The sequence below is a fragment of the Sardina pilchardus genome, chromosome 3 (genome assembly GCF_963854185.1).
Source record: "Sardina pilchardus chromosome 3, fSarPil1.1, whole genome shotgun sequence".
Classification (NCBI taxonomy): Eukaryota; Metazoa; Chordata; class Actinopteri; order Clupeiformes; family Clupeidae; genus Sardina; species Sardina pilchardus.
Window position 1 is genome coordinate 16,844,336 of NC_084996.1, and position 18,142 is coordinate 16,862,477.

The 18,142-nt window shown below is 41.7% G+C and overlaps 1 protein-coding gene across 2 annotated transcripts in view; it reads left to right on the forward strand.

Annotated features, from left to right (window-relative positions):
• The window catches only part of kcnc3a (potassium voltage-gated channel, Shaw-related subfamily, member 3a), a 55,805-nt gene extending 38,218 nt beyond the window's left edge, over positions 1-17,587 (forward strand). Inside the window, exon 4 of one of the 2 annotated variants that reach the window (XM_062532171.1) lies at positions 11,890-17,587. In XM_062532171.1, coding sequence (XP_062388155.1) covers positions 11,890-11,903 — 14 coding nt within the window. In that variant the 3' untranslated portion in view covers positions 11,904-17,587. Of the gene's footprint in view, positions 1-5,469; positions 6,710-11,889 lie in introns of those variants that run through there. The other variant, XM_062532168.1, reaches the window with a different exon arrangement.
• Positions 17,588-18,142: the final 555 nt, after the last annotated feature.

Sequence of the window (18,142 nt, forward strand, 5' to 3'; positions counted from 1 at the left end):
ATCCACCCACAATCCACCCTTTCTTAGAACAGGACATTTTGCACATTCTGTTTTGAAACAGGCTCTTTGCCCCCTGCCTCTGTTCATGCACGTAGCTCCATGCTGTATGACCTTGTGCAGCAGTGACTTCGGTGGTGGCGGCAGCCATATTGGACATAGCACAATGCCAGGGTCAAATCAGCTGCAGGAGAGTCCCAGTCTGACAGAAAGTAATAGAGGGGCTCGACCGGTTTTGGAGATTTGCTGGACACGGTGTCTGCAAATGCTGTGTTGATTAATTTAGAGACGCATAAGGGCAAGGACACCAGCAGAAAGCCAGCATCTGCCTACTTTACATAACCCTTTTTCACCACCAGGGGTGCTCTTTCTCTCTCTCTCTCGTGTGTCACTGAGCAGTTATATCACACTAGTAGCCTTTGTTTGGCAGATCAAAAGGACCCAGAGAACAAAGGGAAGAAATGTCAATCTTCTGATAATATTCCGTCTAACCTATAAAGCGCCAGGACATTACATTACATAAGAAAAGAATATCTGTATCTGTTTTTGAATGGTCACATTACTGTACATCCCCCCACGTCACAGAGATATCATTTAATATCACAGTCATGTTTCGTTCGTTTACTGTAAGAGTAAGCCAGCGAGAGGGTTGCTATGATGGAGAGCCAGTGTGCGTTTTTTTGCTAGGGTTTGGATGTGTCAGGGCTTTCAAACAGTGGTGCATCTGTCTGTGTGTCTGTGCTATTACATGTGTGACAGAGTGTATGGGTCACTCACATCCCACATCTGTCATAGTGCCTTTTTTCCATGTATGCAGTGGGCATACATGGCCCTCATGTTGTGATTCTTTTGTTGGTCTTGGGTGTTTTTGACATGCATGAATGTTTTCTCCCCTTGCTTGTGAGTTTAACACTGTGCCATTGGCCAACACACATTTCCCTCTTAAGTGCCTTAAGGATATACTGACCTGTACCATAATGCTCTTGTCCACTAAACAGTTTGCAAAAGCAGGGGTAAGGACCCAGATTTCAAACAAGTGCAACTCTGTTAATAGTCCCGGGATAGTTTGCGTAGTATTTATTCAGATATGTCCAATCTGTCCATGACTGTGAGTAGCATTCACCGTAAAACACACACTGAATATCTCTCAATGTTTTTTTTCTCTTTAGAATCAGATTTCTACTCACATGAATACCACATCAAGACATAAGAGGTAGTATAGTCTCTGCAGAATATGTCAGGGTTGTTCTTTTCAATGAGATATTGTCAGTGTCATTGCAAACCCTTTGGGAGGTTCTCTTGTCTCTTGGTGGTTATGTATGGCTTAATACCAGGTTTTCCTATAAAACATATAAGTAAACTAAATACAGAAATTACTGTTTCTCATCTAGGTCTCTTGATGCATATTTTAGTTCCTCTTGGTCATGGTACACTGTTTCAGTATTAACTTCTACTCATGTTTTCCTTGGTCCTGTTTTTTCAGTCCTGTCATATTTTGTATTGTTATTGTCTGTATCAAGTGCATCTCATTGTATTTGTCAGTGATACCATATTCCCATATTTGAACAGATACCCATAAATGTGTTTGACAAATATTAACCTGGGTTCCTACAAATTAGCATTGCTGTTAAATATTAAGATTCCTTAAGACGAATTAAGATTCATTAAGTAAAAGGTGAGGATATGAAAAAATCACTTCTATATAATTCATAGTGTACCATAATAATAAAACATTTTAATATCAATTTGTGCTGCAGGCATAGCAGTCCCATTCAGAGCACTGGCTGTCCTGGTGCAGTGCTGGTTTGTTCAGCGTGGAGCTCCAGGGTTGATATTTGCTCTCCTCATCGTTGTCCTCCTCTCCTCTCCTCTCCCCTCTCCCATGCCTGCCTGCCTGTCAGACTAACCCTCTTCATCCCCCACCAGGCCGCACATCCAGCCCCCGTAGCATAACTAAGGTGTGAGCAGAGGTATGTAAAACCAGCAGTCTCCACTGCTGCGCTCGGATTGGCCCTCGGCCCTTCCGTTCTCCGCATGAACACCGTGTTGCCCCTTTGCCGAGCTTCGCTGGGCCGGTGTTGGCTTCGGCTCGGATACTTTCCCTTATCCATGTTATGCTGCAGGGAAACATCATTTTCTGCCCCCCCCCTGGTTGGGAAACGGCACTTGTGGCGGTCAGATTATGAGATGGTGAAAACTGTCAGGTCTGTACAATGCAGGAAGTCTCTGTGAGTGTGAGAGCCCTGCAAAGTAGCCACCTCCTGGAGGGTACGGAGAGGTCTTTTGAATAGTGACCAAGTCTACATGTGAGCATCACAAAGTGTGTGTGTGTGTGTGTGTGTCCACATCCAGTAACTGGTGTGTAACATCTGTGTCACCATCTGTGAACACAATGCTGTATCACAGTTGTAAAGCACCACAGTGAGATCATACTATCTTTGTTTATTCAGAAAGCCATGTGCTTGAAAGGGAGAGTTGCTTGTGGCATTTAGGTCATAAACGTAGCCTAAGCAAATGTACATTTACATCTGGATGTCAGAATTATGTGAAGAATATTGACATTGAATATAATATTGTTATCGTAGAAGTATTGTCTTAGTGAGGATTAACTTCTTCATTTTCTTAAAAAAAGATGGTAATACTGCTGATGAAAGAGGAAAATTGTGATAGAAAAGAGATTTTGAATTATTTCAAAAGTGAGTAGCGCAGGGGACAGTTACGAAAACGAATTAGAAAACACACATATGAAAATCCTGTCCAGAAGTCCTAAAATCTCATTTGTTTGAATTTCTCATTGTTCAGTCTAATTTTTCATGTGTCTGCAGCATGTGACCAAAATGCATCATAGGACATTCTTTCCATTGTGGCTACATGGACCATTTCTATTTCCGTCCTAACATTTTGGAATATTTATGTTTAACCTTATGTTGTGAGTTAAGAGTAATCTCAAGTAGAGCACACGCTGCGTTGAATCAAAATGACTAGCCTGCTGACCATACAGTTAATCATGTTACTCACTTGCCAGCTGTGCCCTGCTTTAGCACTCTGCACGGCAAATCATCTTAGTGTTATCTTTTAGCGTTAACACTGTCACACAGTCAGTCCCAAATTGCAGGGTTTAGTACTTCATAGTATGTATTATTTATTGCAGTATGTATTTTGGGAACTGTACTGTGAAGATACCAACTAAAGTGCTCATCCTTTAGTCTAAACCATTATTTTCTGTCTGTCAGTGTGTGTATGAGTGTGTGTGTGTGTGTGTGTGTGTGTGTGTGTGTGTGTGTGTGTGTGTGTGTGTGTGTGTGTGTTACACCACTTTTAATTTATGTAGCATTGCGTTAGAAACATATAAAGAGAATTACCATAGCCTCTCCAGTTTCACACACTATGTGCTGGCATCTTTTAGAGATATTTATAGAGGACCATCCAGTAATTATAGTTTATTTTTTCCCTTCATTATTCTCATGTTTTATTTTATCCAATCATGTACTGTCATTCACTTCTGATCATTTGCATGTTGTATAGTGTGTGTTCTGTGTTGGTAGTGGGTCATATGATTTAAACATTATACAAATGTTATATATAGAACTTACACATCACTTATTTACACTTCCATGTACTTCTTGCTCACTCAGGGGTGACTAACGGAAGTCTTGGTGTTCAGTTCAGCTTGGAAAGCTATTATTGTCAAACAGGCTTAGCCAGAGTGCTCCCATATTTAGCCAAATCAATCCAGAAGCAGAGGAGAAATGGAGAGGCATAGTTGTCAAGAAAGGCCAAACGTGGAGGACATGATTGAGTGAGAGGAAATGTGATGTGATGTTCACATAGCTCAAAGGACAGAGAAAAATCCTTTCCACTTTCACACAAATACATATTAGCATAGGGGAATGATCTGTTTTGAGGCAGGTGTTTGTGTGTGCGTGTGTGTATGTACATATTTTACGGTGACGCAGTCCCAGTGTGTCTCACTCTAAATCAGCCCTGTGACTTGATCTGGTGCCGTAAAAGTTACGGAGTAGCTGGAAATAATACCTACTGTGTGTTCTCAGATCACTATGGACGTAGGTCTTCCAGTTTTTAATTTACTATTGTTTGTGATTGTTTTTTTCCCCCCATGACTACTCTGTGTGTTTCTGTCGGTATGGAGGTGTCCCTCTGTGTTTGTCTGTTTAGAAGGGAAATTATACTTGGATGACATGTTAATTCTGCTCTCCTTTCCACATCCACACTCAATCAAAGCCACGGGCAGAGTGTCCACGACTCTGCCATATACTCTGTCCTAATCTGGTCCATTCTCCTGGAAGAATAGGCAGATTTGAGCACACACTAAGCTGATATGCGGTACATTACAATAGGTTGCCTATAGAAGCTCAGCTCTTGGGATTTGACAGAGGCAGAGGATTTGAATATTTAGAGGTCACTCGGGTGGCTAAGAGGAAGGTAGGGGTGTGAAAGGATGGCAGTCAGTTGCTTTTGGACCCTGTGAAGATGTCAGTGTTTTCCTGAGGCACGAGCATGTGCTTCCTATATATCAGAACACAAATAAGGGTGTCTATTAAGATGACGGACACATGTAAATTTATACTCGTAGACCACAGGAACTGTCTCTGATGGTACCCCAGGAGCCTTCCTCTTCTGCCTGTTAACTGTTATTTTCAGAACAAGACAGACACAGTGAATAGGAGTTAACACTGACCTCAGTCTATAGGCACGTTTTTTTAAAAGAGGAGAGAGGGTGCAAACTGAAACTGTTTTTGGGATTTGAACTCTGACCTCTTCATGCGGTCCACTCCAAGCAGGCTCTGAGCTTTGGGCCGCAGAGCTCCACTGTGGCTGTGTCTCTGTTTTCGTTTCTTTACCTGTGCAAAGGTCTGTGTCAGTGCCTGGATCAAACACCTGTGTGTCAGTTCTGTAGCGGACGGCTCCTGCTCCGTGGGGCGCCAGTTGTCTCAGGGAAACACTGGGTGCTTTATCCACACACTCCCATAATGCACCTGTTTTTAATGAGTATGCTATTGCCACTAGAGGGAGAGGGGTCTTTATTCTAAAACTATTGTAGCAAGATATTGTTGACATATCTCATAACTCTCATTCTTCTGTTTTGTCCTTCTGTTTGTTTGTCTGTCTGTCTGTCTGTCTGTCTGTCTGTCTGTCTGTCTGTGTCTCTGTCTGTCTGTCTGTCTGTCTGTCTAAATGTTTGTCTGTATGTGTGTTGGCTTCTGCCCGTCCTCTACTCCTATCTTATTATTTACTGAATCATGTATTCATTGCATTGCATCTATTGATCATCCACATCCTATTCAAAAATGCATTTTATTTTTCACCAATCTTCAATATAACATCATAAATAAATATATATATATATTATTGTAAAAAATTATATAAATGATAAAACCTACACTTAAAAAAAATAATGTGATTTCGTCTGTAACACTAAATTTGTCTGGTGATGCCTTCTCTATGGTCTAGCCACTGGCTATGAGAAGTCCCGCAGTCTCAACAATATATCTGGCATGACAGGGGCTCCCCTGCGCCTCACGCCCATCACCCCCATCAACAGCACGCCCTACGAGCCCTACGAAACCCCCGGACCGCTCCGGCGCTGTAGATCACCCATCCCTTCAATTTTGTAGCATGGCGAGCCGAGGACAAGAAGACGACCGGAGAAAAAAAAAATTGTGACCTTAGTTTTAAAAAAAAAAAAGAAAACCCAATATCAACGAACATCTTCTGATATAATCACAGCTCTGGAAGATAATACCCCCTCCCTCCCAATATTATGAAGTGAAGTAAAATGCCTTTTAGATAGCCTGGTGGTAACCTGTAGGGAATGCTATCAGGCTAGCAAAAGTAATAGTATTTTATAGACAAGATATGCCTCACCTCGGGAAAAACAGTTTCATTAACTACATTTGCTTTCGGCAATATTTCAAACTGGCAACTATTAGGATCGCAGTCTGTCCATAGCAATATTTAGCCTTGAAAAAACAGAACTGTCTCTGATGAAATGTAGCCGGGCTCATAGACCCCGAAAAAATACAGGTAATTTATAAGGTACGTGACATGGGCTGCCGTAGTGAGCTAGCTGGCTGCCCTTATTGCTCTGCCTGTAAACCTTTGGAAACAGTGGACATGGATGTATAGAGTCAAGTAGATGACGAGACCCATTTGCTTCTTTTTATACAACGCTACGAACGCCTCAAAGAAAACCTGATGTAGACACTCATGAATGACTGAATAAGTGATGCATTCATAGGGAATGACAGCAACCAAACATACAAAACCAAACATGTATATATAGTGCATGCCGTGAAGACAACTAAAATCAGGAAAATGAAAATAAATTCATACCAAAAAAAATATGACCCTCCCCTTCTCTCCTTAAACAAATCAAACAAAGTCATTTGCTAGACTGCAGTATGAGAAAAGTGCAATGTAGATAAATAAACCAGAATCACCCTATCTGTACAAAATTTATTTGAAATATATGATTCACCTCATCCAGGCCACTTTCACCAATCCTGTCATACTTCAGACTCCTGTTAACAGGAAATCTGATTCCATACGGTCAGTCACAGCCAGCGTTTGTTACCATACTCCCAAGATTATCGACCAGATGCTTGTGGCAGATAGTTCGAATCAACTGATTTAAAACGGTGATTCAGATGAAGTCATTGGAAAATCTTCTGTCACACACTAAACAAGTAGGAGAGGGAAAAATGAAAAAAGCTATTTTTATAAGAATGACTTGGGTCATTTGGGGGGTGGGTTAGAGTGGCAAGGTGCGGTTGCACTGTAAGGGGAGGAGTAAGAACCTTATAAGGTGTGTGTAGACTGTTGAACTGGAGGTAGGTGTTTCTGGTTCCAAGAGGGCATTCTGACACTTTCATTGACACCTCCCCCCTCCCCCATTGGCCACTCACTTGATGACATGTAAAGAGCTGTCCATGGAGAAAAGCAGATGGTGGGAGGAGTCTCCCAATCAAGGGCCTATATAAACCTTTATGCACTGAACCAGCACCACCCCCTTTTTGTGCAGGTGCATGATGGGAAACACAGTTTTCCCATAAAAAAAAAACTGTTCATATATCTATATATGCATACATATCACGGCAACCCCTTTCCTAAGGGTGGGGGTGAAGAGGCCTGCGGCTGCCTGTTTTGCCTGCTTCTCCTCCGAGACTCGGCTGGGCTTTTTACCCATAACCCATCCCTCCTCATCCGTCTTCTGTTCTCATCCTGGTTGCTCCACTGACTGCTCTGAGACTGTACTCAGTACAGTGTACCTTTTGTGCTCCTCTCGGTTTCTCCTTTTTCATTTCTGCTTTCTTCCCCCCCCCCCCCCCCCCCCTCCCTCTCGGCCTCCCTCACTTTCTTGGATGCTGATCTTCACCTCATTGTGTTTAAAAGGAGGGGGCATGGAGTGGATGCTGGACTGACAGCTGTCATTAAGAGAAGAAAAGGAAAAGAGATGGCAAATGTTTTAGCGAACAACCTTTACAAGGAAATATGCAATGTAAACTAATAATGTATTGCCATGGAGATGTGCTGCTCATTTAAAATCTGTCGTCAGTTATGACCTTCAAGTCTGTCAACATTTTTATGTTTTTCTTTTTTAAATTTTTGTTAGAAACACAATGAGTTACAAGTACTGTAATTTTCTCTCAGAAGGAAAGCAGAAATAACTGATATTGTCTTACTTATTTAAAAAGGCAAGAAAATATGAATTATTTCTTGAGAAGTTAATAAGAAAGTATGAGTTGAAAATGTTATTTATTTGTGGGCTTTTCGGTAGTGGACCTTCTTTTGGCAGAATTTCACTTTGTGAAAAGAATGATCATCGTAGCATGATCCTTTTTTATGCCTGTAGCCACTGTTGATAGAATTGTGACAAATAATGTTTTTTTTTTTTTAATGAACAAACCTTTAGCCGGTAGCTTGTTTCTGCCATTTTTTCAGTTCTTTCATACCTCTCTTCATCCCTCCCTCCTGCTCTTTTTGTCATCCATAAACTGATGGATGCTAATGGAGAATGACTGAGACATGTTGCATTTCCTTTGCCAATGAATGAAAAGGCTGGCTTGTCATACAGGAGAATGAGTTGTAGCTTGTAACTTGCAGTGAGAAGTTCAAATCACCTAGCTTAAGGTCCTAATTCTGTGTACTCATGGTTAGTTTGGAAGTGAGAGAAGGGGACAAACACGATTCTTTACAAAGACAGAGGGTTTCATGGTTCAGGTCAGGATGCGTTGCGTCTGCCTTCAGAGGTGCAGATGTTCTCAAGATGATCCTATGCTCTTAGGTGGGGAGGATGATTTGAGGTGGAAGACGGGGAGGATGTTAGGGACAGGAGGGAGGTTTAACAGGAGGAGGAGGAACATAAATCTGCAGGGAAGGGGGTGGGGGGGGGGGGGCACAGGCTGGGGGGGGGGGGGTGGGTTAGAATAAATCAGGAGGATGGATAGGTTTCAGGACCACCAGAGAACCCTCTCCACCAACTGTCTCTGTGTCTCTGTGAGAATTGGTCTGTGTAACCAATTCTCCTTCTTCTCTCTCTCCCCTGTGCTCATTTCCATGGTCCGACCCGTTGTGTTGTAAATGAGTGTGTCTGGGTCCAGAGAGCTACTGCTCTGAGTCTTGTACAGTTTTCTAATTCATTCCCTCCCTGCATGGGTTTTCATCACAAGCAATAAGGACTTCATAATATAATGATTAGGGAGTATGTTTTATAAGCAAACAGATTTTATCAAAGCTTGTATGTATGTGTATATTCATATGTAAGTGTGTGAACATATGGATGTGTATGTATGTAATTATATACACATACATATTGATTGATTGCATGCTTACAAAAAAATATCGATTGGTATTTTGTTCCAATCCTCTTACTGTAATTAACGTGACAGCTCAATGGGGTGGGGCTTAGATCTGCATGCTAGGATGCTATTGGGTGGCAGAGACCATTATTACTGTCAAGGGTGGGGATTGGTTTTGAGTTCTGTTTTTTATTTGTTTTGGTTTATTTGTTTGTTTGTTTGTTTTAAGACGAGAATGGGGATTGGGGCAATGCTGAAACTAAGGATTTGTTCTGCTAATGTTTTTTTTTTCTGTCGTTGAATTTTAAGATCTCTATCTTATCATTTTATTATTTGTTCTGTTTTCATCTTTTCACAGAGAACTATACTGAAAGCCCTGTGCTTATCAGATATATGCAAAAAGAAGCAGTAGCTGTGACTTAACACTGAAACAAGCTATCATTCCTCCTGCATAGCCACATTATCAATCAGCATCAAGATATATTTCCCTTGCACACCTCTATACACACACATATGAACAGGGTGTGCAGTCATCCTCCTCCTCTCCCTGTTTCCCTCCCACTCCCATCCTCCATAGCTCTCTTCAGCCTTTACTAGTGACTGTCGTCTGATTGTTTCAAGTTGTCCATGTTCCACCCGAGGCTTTGTACTCTCTTGGTTGACGTTTCATATCATATCGAACGCATCTCTCTCACCTCCACAGAATCAGGGGAGAAAACGGTGTTTTATGACAACAATGGCGACACCCATGTTCAGATCCAGGTTTTTGTTCTCCTGGATGTTCTTGCTAGGGAGGGACCGACGTAGCATTACAATCCACACCTTCAGTTGTTGTTGGTCCAGGATTGTGTTCTAAAAAATATAATGCATTGCTTCAAGGAGACATTGAGCGAATGTTCCTGAAGTAAGATTGGAGACTTATCTGATTGTGGGGAGATTGCTCTCCCACGCTTTGTGAAGGGGCCTTTACTTTTGGACACACCTGGTGCTGAAGCTTGGCAAGAGGCCTGTATAAAAAAAAATAAGATAAATAAATCCAATCCAAAAAATCCAAACCTGTAATGCTCACATAGACACTGCATGCAGACCTGAGTGTCACGAGAATGCTTGTTACACTGTATCCATGTGCATCTTGTGTTAACTTCCCCTGTATATAAGAGCATGGTGTATCTCCGTGGTAGGGAGAGGGACAGTGCTTGCGTGATGTGAAGGAAAGCAGGGTTGTTTTTATCGCTGATTGCTGGAGAGGTGAGACAACACTCAGGGAGAGGTTGATGTCAGCAGCTCTGATGTTTCCGCTTTGGAGCACTGGAAACATCTGTCGACCTGTGCAAAGTTTAGGATCACTGAAAAGAATTCCTTTAAACCCATTCTATCATCCTTTAAAAGCAATCACGACCTAATTCTGGAACAAGCGTAAACTCCAGAATATTCCATATTTCTTGCACTCACTTCAATCAGACTCTTCCCTTATCACTGCTCAGGTATAATTCTCTTCTGTTCCAATCAGTGCTTCCAAAATGATGTCTAAGAGAATATAGTGGAGTAGATATTGTGACTATATAATTCCTGACTGTGAGCTTCATATTCCTTCGCCCTTTTCATTCATGTTTGTTCTCAGTGTCCTCACTACCTTCTAAATCATAGTTTTGTTTTTCACTTCTCCCTCCATTTTCTTTTTTTCTTGTTTTCATATTTTTTTTCTCCTGTACAAATTTACTGCTTCCAAAAACTAACCAAAAATATTGAACTGCATATAAAAAAAATGAACTGAGGTTTAAACAAAGCAAACATGTTCCAATTTGATCTTGCCTGAAAATGGATTACAAAGAACTCACATGGATAGACGGACAGCCCCTAACGTGCAATGAAAGAAAGATGGACAGATTGTTCTGTGTGAGGGACTAGTAGGAACTGTTTGAAAAAGAGGATTGTCATCAAAGGAAGAAAACCGTGAAATGGAGGACAGTTTGGGGAAGAAAGAACAAAATCAAAATGAGAGGAGGATGGAAACTGATCGCTTCTCAGTGTAAGAATGAGTGTTTCATGTCCTGTTCGTGTTTCTTTGTGTGAGTGTGAGCGTGCCTTGTGCCATGTTCCATGTTTCAGTGCAACGTGCTTAACTGTGTGTGCCGTGTTTTCCTGTGGTATTTTGTGTTCCGCTTTTATTCCCTTTCTTTGCTGTGTCGTGTTTGTTTTTTCCCCCCCCTCGCTGTCGCAAATGACCCCCTCCGTGTTCACATGGTCCACCCAGTACAAAGGGCAGCCAGGCCTCTCTGGACGCAAGCGGTGGCAGTTTGGGAGACTGTGGAGCAGAGGGTTGACAGTGTCATTTGGGACCCGCCCCCTCTGTGTTTGCTGTGTGTGTGTGTGTGTGTGTGTGTGTGTGTGTGTGTGTGTGGGGAGGGGGATTCTTCTGATTTTTTACTCCAACGTCCTCAGGGGTCCTTAGTCCTGCCAGGGCCACTTGACAGTCTTCTGCTTGGCTATCCAGTGGGCAACAACCTTGCATTTGATCCTAAATTTAACAGAGTGGTGACCAGCAGAACTTTGGGCCTCAAAGACTGGAGTTACCATCATACGTGTGTGTGTGTGTGTGTGTGCGAGAGAGTGCGTGTGTGTGTGTGTGTGTGTGTGTGTGTGTGTGTGTGTGTGTGGGCCGTGTGTGCGTGTGTGTGTGCTGAGAAAGAAATGAGGCAAGTTTTTGAGAGACATGTTGTATTCAGTACAAGTTTTGGCAAATGTGTCTTTTGTTTTGAGTGCATGTAGGTGGGCTTTCTCATCAGCTCTTCTTTGTTTCACATTAACACCCAATGGGATGTCGATATTTGGCTGAGAAGAAGTTAATTCCATGAACCATCATGTTTGTGTGTGCACTCACAGGCATGTGCTGTATGTCTTGAGGTACGCAAATGCCTGTGAGCTGCGTAGGCTTACCCCTCAGTTGCTCTGTCGTCCACCATGTAGAGCTGTTCTTGTAGTGGTTTTCCTTTGCTGAATGGATTAAGTGTTGAACTCTTGATTGTTTCCACTCATTTCTTGTCTTTTTTGCCTCTTCTCCCTTTCTTTGCAGTGTTGAGTTTCTAAATTTCCTCACTTTCTCTCAAAAAAGAAGACAGAAAATTATACCATTTATCCAGAGCCTGTCATTGGGAGCACCATTAGAAGAACTACAACTTACAAGTAGAAGACAGGGAGGGAGAGAGAGAGAAAGAGAGTGAAAGACCTGGGGAAAAGAAGACTCTGGGGAAAAAAAGAAGAGAGTCACTTGTTTGGTATTCTACGTGAAATACAGTCACAGAGACAAATAGTGGACAAATACGAAACATAGCAAAATAATAACAATTGTCATGAAATTGGACCTCACCGGACTTACACGCGAACTCTAAACTGAATGCTTTGGATCGTATACACTATATAAACACAGAGAGACACGCAAAAACAAAATCAGAGACAGAAAACTTGGGACTTGTGGGTAATGTGACTGCTACTGTATAGCTAACAGAGTGGTCAAAGCTGCTCCAGCGTTCACTGATCGTTGTAACTAAAACTGCTGGGGAATGTAGCCACTGTTGTCCACTCCAAATTATTTTGGCCTCAGATGTGGACAAGCCCACAGATTTCGGCACCTTACATCCAAAGATGTACACACATATACACACACACACATGCCCACACATACACAGCGCAAATTGCTCTTCATGGCGACTTACAAACAAGTACCAGTCTTGGGGACTCTGTGATGTGGACTTGTGACTCAGCTAAACAGAAAAGTGGAAGAAGAAGAGAGGTGCTGATGATTGCCCTGTATTTTGGGGTGGTCAGTTGCCCTTTGTTTCTCTCTCTCTCTCTCTGTGTCTCTCTCTCTCTTCTCTCCTACCGGTCATGCTATTGTGTTTCCTCCCTCCCCCCCCTCTCTCTCAACCTCCACCTGTCTGCATCTCGGCGTGTCTACTCTGTAGTGAACTGCATGGCATGAAAAAAAACTCAAGCAAGGAAGTAGAGAACAAGTAGACGGAGGAAGAGACTTCAGTTAGCAAACAAAGGCGCATTCGCGTTGTCCTTTTTTTTTTTTTTTCTTCGATTACAAAAAAAAAAAATCTCTGATCTTGAAGTTGGCTCATGGCACGAGCCCAGCTGCTGACAAAGAGTTTAGAGTGGACAAAAGAAAGAAGAACAGCGGCTCTCCTTCCCTGGGGATGACGTGTTGGAGCTGAAAGAGGAAAAGGAAGAGGAAAAAAAAGACGCATGGTGCCAATAGAAGAACAGCAAATGGAAGTGTGGCGAACTTTGATGAACAATTCAGAAAAAAAAGAGAAAATCGAAAATGCATTTTCTTACTTTGTTTACCAGCATGACTAATTTGCATGACTCTACTTCTGCAAGCCGTGGCCCCTGAAAAAAGCAAGGGGCTCGGAATCCCTTCAAAAACAAAACCAAATGGGGAAAAACAAAAAGAGATTTATGTTATATGCAACTTAGAAAAGAAGAGGATTATATTAAAAGAGGATCTATATTTTGTTTTTGAATACAAAAAAATAATAATAAAAATATAAGATTGCAAGATAAACAAACTATGTTTTATTAGATATAAGGTAAGACACCCCACCAAATGTACTGGATGTGAACAATTCTCTTGCTACTTCTGCTTCTATAATTACTTCTATAACTACGACTGCTCTTGTTACTGATCCTACCATGAGGACTCTTGTTGTATACGACTGTACTACTTCTCCTGCTTGCTCTTTCCTGCTGCACTGCTGTCAGCCTCTCTCGCCATCGCCCCCTGCTGCACAGGCTGCATCACAACAACTCTCCTCTCCCATGTTGACCTCTCACTCCTCTGCACCCACAGCTGTGCGCTGACGTATAGGAGGTCAAGGGTGATCGCTTCACTGGAGGAGATGCTACCCACACCAGTGCAGTTAATGTGAAGTAGACTGTAATATTTTTGTTCCATGTTTCTCTGTTTCTTGATGAGTTGTACATTCACAGCAGTTCAGTGTGTGGGTAGACAGTATGAGAGGAGTTGAACAAACGTGTGCAGTTTTAGCCCAGCAATACTAGTTCCATATATCATCCAAAGGGGGAGGTCATGACAGATTCCGTTCTCCATCATCACAACCTTGTAGCTGTCACAAGTTCACAACAATGTTTTTGTCTCCTGCCCCTATATCACTTCGCACTTTTACTTTTCGCCATGCTGCTGAATTCAAAGGTTATTTTTCAGCTCTTATGTAGCTTAGCACTAATGTGCTCATGTTAATATTTTTGGCTCAAGTCTTCTCTGTCAAATCAGTCATTTTGGTTCTTATGTCCTCAGGATAAGATTTGATATGAAAAAGACCGACAGGGATATGTGCAAATGAGATACACTGTGTTGACACAACAAAGGGGTTGTTCATGCAGTTACTGTGTATTAAGGTTTAGTCTCCACCTTGTGGAATCCTGTGGTCTTGTACTTTCTCACCTCTCCTCCTGAGGGTACCCAACTTGTGAGGGCACCAATAGAAAGATAAATCTAAAAGCCACATCACACCATAGTGAAGCTACTGTATACTAGACTTGTTCTTACTGTCCAAAATATTCAAACAAACCTCAGATTTCTTGTTTGGAGTTTAAAGAATTATTGGCACATTAATGAATTACTTTTGAATAATGCATTGCTCATTATACTGTTTGGAAATGTCACAGTGACTATTTATTTGTCATCATTATTATTTACAATCAGTACAATTAATTGTGCTGCTTTGTCGCTGTTCTTTTTCACTTCAGTGGCTAATATTGCAATGGTGTTTGGCCAGAGATAAGATGTAGGGAGTAATATCTACATCATGGCCTTAAATGAGACTTAATTTCACCCATAAGAATTTCACCCACCTACTATCAGTCATAAGCATCCAGTAGATAGTAGTTGGATATGGGCTTGCATATGGATCAATTGAATGAGGGCTGCAATGACAATTCGAGTTGTGTCAACCAGTGTGCTAATTACCTGACCAGAATCTTCACTAAGGTGATCAGTAACCTATGCAAGAGCGCAGCTGTAGTGTCAGGGCCTATTTGCACAAGAACGTCTCAAATTGGGTTGTATCTATCTGTTCTGGACACTTCAGCAGGGGTCACTATAAGGTCAGTGAGTAGCTCCTATGGTCACTTAAACCCCAGTCCTACTGTAGCCATGCATAATGGTCCATGACAGGGTCATTGACTTCAGGTAAAAGAGTGATGCAGTGGTAGGTTGCCCCTTAAGCATCACTTACATTGACATTCATTTCACCTCCCTGTTCTCCCAGCTCAACGTACTGGTCTCACATCTCTGTCCCCCAGTATCCCAGATAGTTCAGTAAGGCCCCAGAATGGAACTAAGCAAGAGAATGGGTTTTGATTTAGAGAGAGGGAAATGGCAGCGGTGGACATAGCAGTATAAATGTGTTACTATCAAGGAGGATTGAGGGGAGCTATAAGAAAGGCCCATTGAAGCCCCTTTTAACAGCAAAAACAATTTCATTCAGTCCAGGGTCTCTGATATAGAGCAATAACAAGTCCACCAGTTCTCCACAGAGGGATGCCCATTGTAATATGGGGTGACAGCTTCCAAAGTCAGTTGGAACCGACCCACACAGAGAAATATCAGGGGATCCTTGTGAATGTCATTGATTGTAACTGCTACTAATGTGTTACACACAGAGTGGCTTGTGTGCGCAAGTCCATTTGCGTGTCTGTCAGTGTGTGTGTGTGTGTGTGTGTGTGTGTGTGTGTGTGTATGTGTGCGAGTGTGTGTCTGCCTGTCTCTGTCTGAGCTTGGGGGGGATGCATCACGAGTGGATCTGTGATTTAGAGCAATGCCACGCCCATGTGAGGTGACTGACAGCTCCACTGTTTACTTGAAACCCAAATATAAAACATATCAGTGAGGAGCAGAACAAATCGAGCCAGATTCAGCTGCCACTCCCCTTCTCTCTTCTCCTCTTGTTTTCCCTCCATGCCCACCTCTGTTGCTCTCCTTCCTCTACTGTTTTTTTGTTTAGGAAGAAGCTATTTGGCATCTGTTGTTCTCTTGTGTTCTTCTATCATATTGTTTGAAGCTGAATTATAATGCATGCGTGGGGGAAAAAAGAAGACTTCAATTTATCTGTGAATGACCAGAGTGAAATAACCTTCTCTTTCACCTCTTTTCCTGCTCGGATTCTCTCTCCATCTGTTTTAAAAAGCAGAAGGAGGGAGGGCAAAACTGTAAGCATTACTGTGAATCACAAACTCACTTAATCCGACAATTTCAAATGAAAAAGTCTTGAGCTTTTCCGTATTAGCTTTCTTTATTGATTTATTTATGAACTTTTTTGTCAGGCTTTTCTTATGTATTTTGGCTGTTTAGTTGTTGGCCACCATATGAGTTTCGTGAAACAGGTGTTTCCAAGTGTTACAGGTTAAGCCATGGATAGATAAGTGTGAGTGAATAAGTCAATAGACATGTGGGTGCATCAGACAACACACACAAAAAAAAAAACATTTAACACACAAACGTAAAGACATTCACTTACATATGTCAGAAACTATGGCCATATATTCATAGACCTGTATCATTTTGTTTCTCTTTATTTGCTACTAAAAGGCTATCTCGTTTTGTTACGAATGTGTTTTTTTGTTTGTTTGTTTTTTAAGAGAGCCTGCCTTAAAATCTTTTTTTGTGGTGTACACAGGGACAATTTACTGAACGGGCCTATCGGGCTCAGGCCCAGGGGCTCTGAAGCCCAAGCCTCTGCATGAAGTCACTACCAGAGCCATAGAAAGAGAGAGTTGCGACACTCTTTGATGTCACCGTCACACGATCAAAAGTTCGAAAAAACCTGTGCTGAACCGCAGGAGGGTGGGATGTGTTTCTGGATGCGGGAGAGTGTAATCAATTAACTCATCTACTGACCAAGAGATTAGCTGTTTGAAGTTCCAAAACTCCCATAACCCAGAAACTGGCAATGGGAAAGCGCTGCCATTTTTTTCCACGGTCTCCTATGGGAGTGTCGCCACTCTGTTTTCTCTACCGCTCTGGTCACTACTATGTTCCCCACCCGTACTCTTCTTTTTCCACAAAACCCGTCAGAAGTCATCATTTAAGGGGCTATTTTTTTTTTTACAGTTTTCTTTTGGGGGAGCATGCCCCTGGACTCTCTCAGCTTAACTGAGGGGGGCCTTTTTGTGTCTGTGCCCAGGGGCCCAGTGGTACCCATAGTCCGTCCATGGTTGTACAGTAGCCTACACACAATCTAAGCTAAGTTCACCTGCAGCTATGCTAACTGGTGGAGATGCAGCAGCACCAACTCGTTGTCTTATTAGGGGAGAGCGGGGACTGCAGGAGGAAAGAGATGGTTATTATGATGGTTGGATGGTTTATGCTTTGAAGACTGATGCTGGATATGATTTTAAAATATAAAAAAAGAAAAAAGTCTACAGAACTGTATAAAATATATTTCAATGGAATGTTTATTACTTACCTTTTATATTTTTGAAACAATGAAAAAAATGAATAAACAGTAATTTAACAAAGTTTGTGAAAGGCGAGACTTACAACAGCTCTATTATTAAAGAATGAAAGTTTGAATGTGAATGCTAACTTACCTGATCAACTCTTCTCCATCACACATAGGAAAAATAACAATAAAATAACAAAAACACAAAATAAATAGAAAAAATACAACAAAACATATCAAATTTAAAAAGAAAAGGTCCACAAAAATCAATAAAAACAATAAAAGCTTATGCCAAAATTTTCATTGTGTGTCCTCTGTGTGTATGATTTTTTAAGACGGAATAAATCTCAGATATACCCTCAGGATATATCCTGAAAATGGATGGTACTACTTAATGTGCATTTCTACTTTTAGTTTTGACATGTCAGATAACTGTCATCATAAGTATGGCCTCAAACTGCCACATGAGTAGCCTACCACGTGTATATTGTTTTTGTTTAAGAAAATAAAACTGTGGCATCACGATGTAGGCCTATATTGAAATGTATAGTCCAGGGTTGTCACACATAAGGCCTAGGGGCCAGATCAGGTCCACCAGCAGGTATCCCCCAGATATTTTGGGAAGGAAGGGGAAGACAAAATAAAGATATTCATCACATCCAGTTGTATTCAACAATGTGTAATAAATGTACTGTATGACATGATAAATTGATTAATCCTAGCACTCAACCATCCTCAGGAAGGAATAGGAGAAAACCCAACATGGAAGTACTGTAGTAGGGTATTTCAAAGACCAGGATACACGATTTGTACTTGTTTGCTCAAAGTGGGTATATTAAAGGAGTAGGCTATAGGCTA